This window comes from Daucus carota, chromosome 5, assembly GCF_001625215.2.
Source record: "Daucus carota subsp. sativus chromosome 5, DH1 v3.0, whole genome shotgun sequence".
Taxonomy (NCBI): Eukaryota; Viridiplantae; Streptophyta; class Magnoliopsida; order Apiales; family Apiaceae; genus Daucus; species Daucus carota.
In genome coordinates, this window is record NC_030385.2 from 13,443,086 (window position 1) to 13,452,890 (window position 9,805).

The 9,805-nt window shown below is 35.6% G+C and overlaps 2 protein-coding genes and 1 long non-coding RNA gene across 3 annotated transcripts; 2 read left to right on the top strand and 1 right to left on the bottom strand.

Moving 5' to 3' along the window:
- Positions 1 to 59: 59 nt before the first annotated feature.
- Positions 60 to 1,738, bottom strand: LOC108222070 (outer envelope pore protein 24B, chloroplastic). The gene is made up of 3 exons (XM_017395958.2): positions 1,410 to 1,738; positions 953 to 1,309; positions 60 to 294 (listed from the first exon to the last, which is right to left on the bottom strand). The coding sequence occupies exons 1-3, from the start codon at positions 1,614 to 1,616 to the stop codon at positions 214 to 216; spliced, it is 645 nt and encodes a 214-aa protein (XP_017251447.1). The 5' UTR covers positions 1,617 to 1,738; the 3' UTR covers positions 60 to 213.
- Positions 1,739 to 2,940: 1,202 nt separating this feature from the next.
- On the top strand, positions 2,941 to 5,576 carry LOC135152574 (uncharacterized). Its single transcript, XM_064092914.1, has 6 exons — positions 2,941 to 3,159; positions 3,251 to 3,604; positions 3,711 to 3,809; positions 3,909 to 3,992; positions 4,110 to 4,523; positions 4,607 to 5,576. Exons 2-5 carry the CDS (start codon positions 3,457 to 3,459, stop codon positions 4,328 to 4,330), a joined length of 552 nt encoding a protein of 183 aa, XP_063948984.1. The 5' UTR covers positions 2,941 to 3,159; positions 3,251 to 3,456; the 3' UTR covers positions 4,331 to 4,523; positions 4,607 to 5,576.
- A 229-nt stretch (positions 5,577 to 5,805) lies between these two features.
- Positions 5,806 to 9,600, top strand: LOC135153025 (uncharacterized). The gene is made up of 4 exons (XR_010292514.1): positions 5,806 to 6,312; positions 6,403 to 6,662; positions 6,856 to 7,868; positions 7,969 to 9,600. It is a non-coding gene; the product is annotated as an uncharacterized LOC135153025 (long non-coding RNA).
- Positions 9,601 to 9,805: the final 205 nt, after the last annotated feature.

Below are 9,805 nucleotides of genomic sequence, written 5' to 3' on the forward strand. Positions count from 1 at the left end.
TACACCACAATACTCGATAATATATCAATGTGAATAGCAGCAAAAAATCATCAAGTGGCAGCCTCTATAAATAAACAAGTTATATTAATCATGTGATAATTCTTACCAAGGCTTTCTTGATTTTTAGAAGATATCTACTAAGACTAAACAGTTCAAGCATCACTACGATCTTATAGATGAAATAGTTTAAAAATAAATTATAATAATTGAATATTACATATTAAAATTCCATGTACTCTGAGCATTCACAGTCGGGAAAGTCAATTTCTCCGCCAAATCGAGAGATGCAGAAACCTAAAAAGCAAAGAATAAACGTCATAAGAGGACATAAAGAAAACATGATTTTCATCAATTATAGGAAAAGACAATTAACAAAAATAAAACTCTGATTCCATAAGAATTACAATCACACAATATCGCATTTTCCTTTTTAGGTTTGAAAATTCTGCACAGCTCTATGTCAATATCCTTGGCAATTAATTGAAATTTTAAAATTACCACTACAAGTTTATATACGTGGTAATGAGCAATACATCTGCAAGAGATAATGCTGATTCCTATATCTTGCTGCTTTCTATTACCTACCTTATAATTAACCTTAAGTTAAAGTTCCATCCTTTTCAAATATAATAATTGCAAATTATATATCAACTGATCACTTCATAATTTGACAAGCTGAGAAAAACAGAACGCAGAAAAATTATAATCTAACTTCGAATTAACAACGATAGTTGGGGACTGAGTAGCAGAGTACAATATTCTATTCAACTAGACACTTTTCACAATCCAAAGTATCACAACTAGAACTAATTCAACAAACACATCCTAAAACAAAATACACCAACACACAAACATACAATTCACCGTATTCCACTCCAGTTAGATAATATAAACCGGCAATCTGAACTATACAACAAATCATAAAGATAAGCAGAAAATTAGGAGCGCATACCTTGAAGTTTCCATCTGCAGTATTCTTCACAAAATCAACCCCCAAAATCTTTCTATCCGACTTATACGAAGCCTTTACCACATCACCGCCACTAAACTTATGTGAAGCAGCTAATTGCCACCCCTTCCTATCAAAATTATAACCAGGCTCCACCGTAGTCAAACCGTTATGAGAATACCTGTACTTAATCTTCGAGTGACCGGAACCAAAATCATATTTACCAGACACGGTATTCGACAAATCAAGCTCAACTCTCCCTCCCAATGCAGTACGATTATACGCCCTCGAGTGTGCATAACTCAAATCAACCGGCTTTTTCAACACCTTAAACGAGTTCATAAACTGAAACCTCACATCCTAAACTCAAACAAATGAAAACAACTCAATTAAATATTTAATTCTGCGCGGGAAAAAATAAAAAAAATAAAAAACAACGTGTTGAATTAGAGTATTAGACCTGGTCGGGGATGTCGAAATTGATACCGAAAGAGCCGGGTTTTTCGAGGGCGATGGAGTTGAGGTTGAAGCCGCCGGAGAGAAGAGTGGAAGTGTCGGCAACGGTGGCGGTGAGGTTGATGTCGCTGTTGTCGAAGGCTAGGGTTCCGGCGACGTGGGTCTTCTTTTTGGCGGCGTCGTAGCGCGTTGTGATAGAAGCGGACGCCATTGAATTTTGACGGTATAATTGGAGGGAACTGATGAGTAGGGTTTATGTAGGGGTTGGGTTTTGAGGGATTCGAATTTGGTGTTAATTGGGATAATGCTGTTGAAAATAAGTCGGCTTTTTATGATTTAAAAACGAGAATTCAAGTATTACTCCGTATAAATTTTGAAACTTTTTTCAAGTGCTTTTTACACTCACTACCCCAAGAGTTCATGTATAATTACTGAAAAATATCATTCCTCGATCTATAAATGGATAAATTTTGCAATTGCATATTTTCCACAGTTTTGAAGCCCGTGTAAAACCAACTCATCGCTCTATTTTATTGTCTAAGAGCATCTCCAATGGGGTTGGCTATAATCGTCGGCTAAATTGGACCTGTAAGACATTATGTAAAAGTTGTTGAACCTGTAAGACATTGTGCTTCAATGGTATTGATAATATTGGTTGGCTATAATCTAAAAATAGTATGTTATTAATATTTTAGATTGTTAAAATAGAATATATCAGTTTTATATGGTAATAAATGATGGGCAATCTTCCTACAGATTTCTTACAGGCCTGTAGAGGTTCGACAAATTTAGCCATTCATAGGAGCTTGGCTAAAATTATAGACAACAGATCAATGTGGTTGGAGTGTGATTTTTTCAGGAGGTTGGCTATATTTTTTTATATTTGGTATGCCAGCTCAATTTTTTTCTAAGGGCTTGTTATGGTTGGAGATGCTCTAATACCACTATTTTTGACCAGCATTTATTGACATCTAAAAAAGAATGCTTAAACTATTTTAAGTTTCCTTTTAATTACTCTCATAATGACTAACAAACAAAAACATTCTCCCCACACTATTGACTTACATGTGTACACATAACTGATATGTACTATTCACGTGTCCTCGTTTCCTTTTTTCAGTAAAAACCCATTGTGCTATGCTTCTGACTCCCAAAATGTCTTTACCCATTTTAGGCATTTCTATAGGGTTCTTCTGTAATTGTGCCAAAAATGATAACGAAGTTGATCTGTCCCGATTGAGCACAATACGCTTTATTTCCTATTTAGTGGATAATTACAGGTTTGTTTTAAATGAGAATTCAAATTACAATTGTAGTGTGTCCTCTCTCTTGAATTTGTGTTTCTTGATTTTCATTTCATTGTGGAGCTCTTTGGGAGATCTCTTTCATTTCAATTTGGCTGTGTTTTTGTACAGCTCTTTCATTGATGATATGAAAGAGGTTTGTTTCGTTAAATTTATGTTTGTTATTTAAATAGCTGACATGTTTTGCTTTAATGTTTTGGTGTTTGCTTATGTTTCAGCTTTCGTATAATCATCTGAAGCTTGATTCATTCTCATCTTTACAATGTGATGAAGGTGATTTTTTGTTCTTATTTTATGGTATGATTTGCATTTTCAATTTTGTTTGTGTTAATTTCTTTCATTTTTGAGCATAGTGTCTACAAGAAGAAGAACGAGATCTATTACCCATGATGTCCGATTCAGGGTCACAACAAGCAACACCACTGAATGAACAGAACAAGCTTTTTATCAGTAAATCTTTCTAATTCACTATGCTTTTTTAAATTGTTAATATGACCTCTAAATGATTTTATTGATTTTACTTTTTGTTTGGTTGTTTTAGGTGGTAGTAGGAGTGACACTAGGTTGTTTTCTGATTGTAACAAAGGGAACATGTCTCAGCCTTTTGATTCAACGCGTGAACATGGTATATCACTAGGTTTTAAGTTTTGAATATTTTATCCACTGTTTGCTTCTTGCTCAATCTGCATTGAATACCAAGTTGCTGAAACTTGACTCTACAACTTCTTTTAATGCCCATTCCGGTTAATGCCAATGATTATAACATTGGTGCTAGTTCTTAAAAGTACAACTTCAGCTAGAGCAGTTGGTGGTGTGTTTACTACCCCTCCATATCAAAGTCACAATGTAACATATCCTTTTTCAAGGACATCTAATGTTTTGCCTTTCAATGCAGGTATATGTAGTAAGATTCATTTTTTTTAATATATATGGTTCCCAAAACACTGCTGATTTAGTATTTGTATATTATTCATGATTTTCATGTTTTATTTCATTTTTAGGTTCAAGACCATGGGGATTGGTGAATACTCAACCATCTCAGCGTGTAAATGAGAGATCTCCCCTGTCAAATATGTCCAATATAATGAATGGAACTTCAAGTAGTTTGTCCAATCATGTTTATATTTCTTATTATTTTTATTGTTAATGTTAATATCAGAACTAAATGTGTTTATTGTCAACATTTTTTGTTGTTTTAGGTGGTATTAGGAGAAACAATATGTTGTTTTCTGATTGTAACAAACAGAACATGTCCCAGCAATCTGATTTGACACGTGAACATGGTATTTCACTTTTTTGCATGTGTTTGGGTTTTAAGTGTATGATATTTTATCCAGCAATTGTTTGTATACCAATTTGCAATAATTTATGAGAATTTCAATGTGATTTTACGATTGCAGTTAATGCGAATGATTATAACATTGGTGCCAGTTCCAGACCAATTGGTGGTGTGTTTACTACCCCTGTATATAAGAGTCAAAATGCAATAGATCCTTTTTCAAGGGTGTCTAATGATAACCCTTTCAATGCAGGTATATGTATCAAAATTCATGTTGCATTTTATATCCCTGCCAAGACAGTGCTGATTGTGTATTTTTGCAAACTAGGTTCCACACCATGAGGATCAGTGAATACTCCCTCATCTCCATGTGTAAATGAAAGATCTCCACTGTCGAACATCTCTAATATAATCAATGGAAACTCATATATTAAAAAGAATCCTAATTTATCACATGCTGAAGGAGGTTCCATATCTACATCTTCTTCTTTTGTTACAGGAAGAGTAAATTCATCTAGCAGAAGTGTTAAAAAAGGTATACAACATGATCATCTTTTGCATCATTATAATGTCACCAAACGACATGACTTTTTTTCTGAATTATGTATAATGTTATAGGAGTTTCATTGAACAAATGCCAGAAAAGAATCTTAGGAGAGACTGTCTATCAATCTCAAATACCACTGTCCCATCCAGGATAAAGCGTCTACCTATTGACAGTTATTTGCTTAATAATTCACATGCCCAGTTGTTTGAAGTTCCTGTTCATACAATAGATGATCATGTTGATGGTCCCCCGCTAAATACTGGTATTTCATTTTTCTCATGTTTTTCATTTCTTCGATAGCTGGTTTATTGGAATTTACTATATTTGTGTCTTTCACCTTTTTATAGGTAATTCTGGTACATTTTTTTGCCTGTTTTTTGTTTTCATGTTTTGGATTTTTTATCCAGCAGTTGGTTCTTGTCCAATCTGCATTAAATTATGAGAATTGAAAAGTGATTTTACGATTGCAGTTAATGCCAATGATTATGACATTGGTGCCAACTCTAAAGGCACAACTTCTTCCAGAGCATTTGGTGGTGTGTTTACTACCCCTGCTAGGGGTGAGTATTCGGTTAACCGAAACCGAAACCGCATTTTTTTCCGGTTAACCGAAACCGAAATAAGAGCAAACTAGCTACCGAAAACCGAACCGAAAATTTTTCGGTTTATAACCGAAACCGAAATTATAATTTCGGTTATAACCGAAAACCGATATTAATAACCGAAATTTCAATATTTACTGGACAGTATATATCATCGGATGTTCAGGTTACAGTGTTACATCCACGCTTCTGTAACCTTCTATCCCAAAACTGAGCAAACATTGATGCAATGAAGTTGATGGAATGAACTGTTTTGTTTTAAGGCCATGGTGAGAACACAGGATAAGAACGGTCACCAGCAGTACTACTCTCAAATCTCAGTTTTTATGCATTGTTTCGATTACTAATACAAATCCTAAGCAGATTAAATCGAAAGCAAGGTATTGCCTATAATTTGAAACTTGATTGTATAATACAATGTTAGATTATAACTATAAACAATAAAATTACGGCCTATAAATAATTGTTGTATGTTATTAATATTAACAAAATATTATTAATATTGAAAATTCGGTTAACCATTCGGTTTTTCGGTTAACCGCAGTTAAAACCGAATAACCGGATTTTAAAATTTTTGCTACCGAAAACCGAATCGAAATATATAATTTGGTTAACCGAATCGAAAAAATTTCGGCTATTCGGTTTGGTTTTCGATTAACCGAACCGAATGCTCACCCCTAACCCCTGCATATCAGAGTCACAATGCAACACATCCTTTTTCAAGGGTGTCTAATGATAAGCCTTTCAATGCAGGTATATGTATCAAAATTAAGGTTGCATTTTATATTCCTCCCAAAATAGTGTTGATTGTGTTTTTTTGCAAATTAGGTTCAACACCATGGGGATCAGTGAATACTCCCCTCGTAGTGGTGAAGGTAGCACATCCAATTTAGGTAAAGGTTTTATTCTGCTTGCAAGTTTTCTTGGTTCGAAACGTTATATGCAACAAAGTTTTCAAGATCCGCTTGCAATATGTCGTTACATTGGCCATCCCGACATATTCCTTACAATGGCTACTAATCCAATGTGGGATGAGATAGTACAGATGATGAATAATTTGCCTGGTTGTTTGACGGTTGATTCCCCAGATATAATTGCCCGTGTTTTTAAGCTTAAACTTGATCAGATTGTTGAAGACATAAAGAATAAGGCATATTTTGAAGTGTGTGTTGCAAGTAAGCAATATCCAACAACTATTTTAAATTATATTGTTAGAAATCCAACTTTACTGTCATAGTAATTATATTCCATGTTTTCATTTGTAGTCATGTACGTTGTTGAGTTTTAAAAGCGAGGTTTGTCCCATGTGCATATGTTGATCTAGCTTGACGGAGATTCGAAGAAGAATCTCAATGCCAATGTTGATAAATATGTATCAGCAGAAATCCCTGATCCAGAAATAGATCCACTTGGTTACAATGTTGTTGCTCGCCATATGATACACCGTACACGGCCCTTGTGGAGTAGAGAACACCAAGTCTCCATGCATGAAGGGCATGAAGTGTACAAAACACTTCCACAAGAAGTAAGTGAATATGTCTTAACTTAATCTGTTCCCACTTCAAAATCATTGAAATCATATCAGGTAAATACAGTTTCATTCAAAATAACAAAATGAAAATAAATATATGTCTTGCCATTTCTGATGATAACTGCAATTTTAATAACTATTTAGTATTGAAATCTAAACAATCCATGTTTTGTGGTCTTCACTACAGGTACTGTCCCAGACTACTTTTGATCAATCGGGATTTCCTATTTACAAGCGTCGGTATACTGATATTACAGTGAAGAAAGGAAAGTCCATGCTTGACAACCAATATGTTGTGCCTTACAATCGGGATTTATGGTGAAATACCAACGCCATATGAACGTAGAAATATGTTGTCATGCTCGGAATCTCAAATACATGTTCAAGTACTGCCTTAAAGGCCATGATCGTGCTACGGTCAAGATTTTAAATAAAAGCACCTCAACTCATCATGATGATAATGTTCCGAAAGATGAAATACAAGCATATTTTGATGGGCGGTATATCTGTGGTGCTGAAGCAGCTTACCGGATCTTTGGATTTGATGTACACTACCGATCTATCTCGGTTTTACGTTTATCCTTCCACTTGCCCGGGAAACGTAACCGCGCTTTTCGAGAGGACGAAGAACTGCAAAAGGTTGTTGATCGTGAGAAGTTTAAACGCAGTCAATTGGAAGCATTTTTCCAGTTAAATATTCATGACCATACTGCTCGCAAGTACACATACGATGAAATTCCGAGATACTATGTATGGAATGAAGCAGACCATGTATGGACTGTTCGGAAGAAAGTGAACCAGATTGGGAGGTTATTATATACTCACCACAGCTCAGGTGAAATTTGGTACATGCGTTTGTTATTGTCAAAAGTCTGTGGTCCTACATCTTTCAAATTTTTAAAAACTGTTGATGGCGTCCTTTGCAAGACATTTCAAGAAGCATGTAAAAACATGGTTTTTTAGATGATGATAATGAATGGGATGAGTTAATGACCGAATGTTCAAAATGCGGGTTTCCTGGTCAGATTAGAGAGCTATTTGTACATATTATTATGAATTGTCAAGTGTCTGATATTAGAGGTTTGTGGAACACACACTGGAAGGAAATGTCTCACGACATTCTGATGCAGCAGACCAGAGACAAGCCACAGTCTGATGGTTTTTTGAGTCAGAAACAATTGGAATATAAAGTTCTTGCTGGTTAGTATATTCCTCAAACCATTTATACTTACTAATTTATTTTCCAGAGTTTGTCGTATTTTAAGTATTTGTTTATTGAAGATCAACATATTTTATGCAGAGGTTGATAAATTACTCTGATGCATTGGAAAGTCACTAAAGCAATTTGGTATGATACCCCAACCTCCTGCAGCATATCTCCAAACTGGTTGTGATAATCTGATCAACGATGAGACAAGTTATGATGTCCAAGTGATGGAGGAAGAATTTGGTAAGCTTTTCCCCAACTATAATGCTGAACAACTTGAGGTTTACAATGCAGTAATGGATTCAGTTGATAAGGGCTAAGGGGGTTTTTTTTGTTTATGGTAGCGGGGGTTGTGGTAAGGCTTACGTTTGGAAGACACTAATATATAAGCTTAGATCACAAGGAAAGATTGTCCTGCCGGTAGCATCTTCTGGCATCGCTGCAACTTTAATGCCCGGAGGGCGTACTGCTCATTCGCATTTTAAAATCCCAATTGTCTTATATGAGGATTCTTCTAGCTCAATATCTCATAATTCAGATATTGCTGAGCTTATCAAACGCAATAGTCTTATTATCTGGGATGAAGCTCCTATGCAGCACAGGTATGCGTTCGAATGCCTAGATCGTTCAATGAGAGTAATAATGAAATCAGTGAGCAAGGAGCAGGCTTTACTGCCTTTTGGACGCATCACGGTTCTGCTTGGTGGTGATTTTAGGCAGATTCTCCCAGTTATATCACTTGGTGACAGGGCTGATATTGTATCTGCATGCATTACACGTTCAAGATTATGGCGTGCAGCCACTATTTTTATCCTGAAGCAAAACATGCGCCTTAACCAAGGCAATACTGAAGAGGAAAGACAAAATTAGAAGTTTTTTGCCGACTGGGTCCTTAAGATTGGAGATGGTAAGGTTCATCATCCCGAGGGTGATTTGGAAACTTATGAAGAGAATGACATTGTTATTCCAACAAAATTCTGTGATGTGCAAGTGCAGAACACAGTAGAGAACAGGATTAAATGGACATATCCCAATTTCTCCAAAAATTACCAAAATCCCAAGTATCTTAGTGAGCGTGTAATTTTGACACCTACCAACCAAAATATTGGGCATCTAAACTCTGCTATTGTCGACACTATTCCAAGTGAAATTTACACGTATTACAGCATTGACAAAGCTGAAGATTTTGGGGGTACATCGTCTGATCTGGACTTTGCCTTTCCTCCAGAATATCTTAATTCATTTAACATTCCTGGCCTTCCCCCACATGAACTAAAGCTCAAAGTCGGTGTTGCTATCATGCTCATGCGCAATTTGAATCAGACTCTTGGTCTTTGCAATGGAACACGTATGATGGTTACCAACTGTTTGAAGCATTGTGTACAATGTGAGGTAATCTATGGTGCCTTTGTTGGAACCAGACATTTTATTCCACGAATGGAACTATGTCCTAGTGAGTCCAAGCTGCCTTTCAAGCTATTACAGAAGCAAATGCCTTTACAGATATGCTACTCGATGACTATTAACAAAGCTTAGGGTCAGTCCCTTCAAATAGTTGGATTATTTCTACCAAAACCAGTTTTTACTCATGGCCAACTGTACGTTGCCTTGAGTAGGGTAACATCTCAGAAGGCATAAAAATCTTCATTGATGCAAACAATGGTAAATCTACCAATGTGACCAAAAATATTGTATATCATGAAGTATTCTACAATTTGCCGGTTATTTAGACTTCAGATTCACATATTTTTTTGGAAGGAAGAGTGGTTAGGCCTTGATTCTTATTATCTAGATCAGAGCACAATGTTTGAAATGTAGTATAATTTTTTGTATGTATATTGTGCATCAAATATTCTCTTCCTGATGTGTACAATATCAACTTGAATCTTTTGTTTTAACTCAAGGCCTGCTGCTTATTGATGTCTTTTTC

What these genes read in the sequence shown, in the direction of transcription:
- LOC108222070 (XM_017395958.2), bottom strand. Translation starts at nt 1,616, where the DNA reads ATGGCGTCCGCTTCTATCACAACGCGCTACGACGCCGCCAAAAAGAAG. An exon ending in ATTTCGACATCCCCGACCAG is followed by an intron (nt 1,310 to 1,409) that starts GTCTAATACTCT and finishes GTTTGAGTTTAG; the next exon opens with GATGTGAGGTTTCAGTTTAT. An exon ending in CTGCAGATGGAAACTTCAAG is followed by an intron (nt 295 to 952) that starts GTATGCGCTCCT and finishes TTTGCTTTTTAG; the next exon opens with GTTTCTGCATCTCTCGATTT.
- LOC135152574 (XM_064092914.1), top strand. Translation starts at nt 3,457, where the DNA reads ATGCCAATGATTATAACATTGGTGCTAGTTCTTAAAAGTACAACTTCA. An exon ending in TGTTTTGCCTTTCAATGCAG is followed by an intron (nt 3,605 to 3,710) that starts GTATATGTAGTA and finishes TTTCATTTTTAG; the next exon opens with GTTCAAGACCATGGGGATTG. An exon ending in TATAATGAATGGAACTTCAA is followed by an intron (nt 3,810 to 3,908) that starts GTAGTTTGTCCA and finishes TTGTTGTTTTAG; the next exon opens with GTGGTATTAGGAGAAACAAT.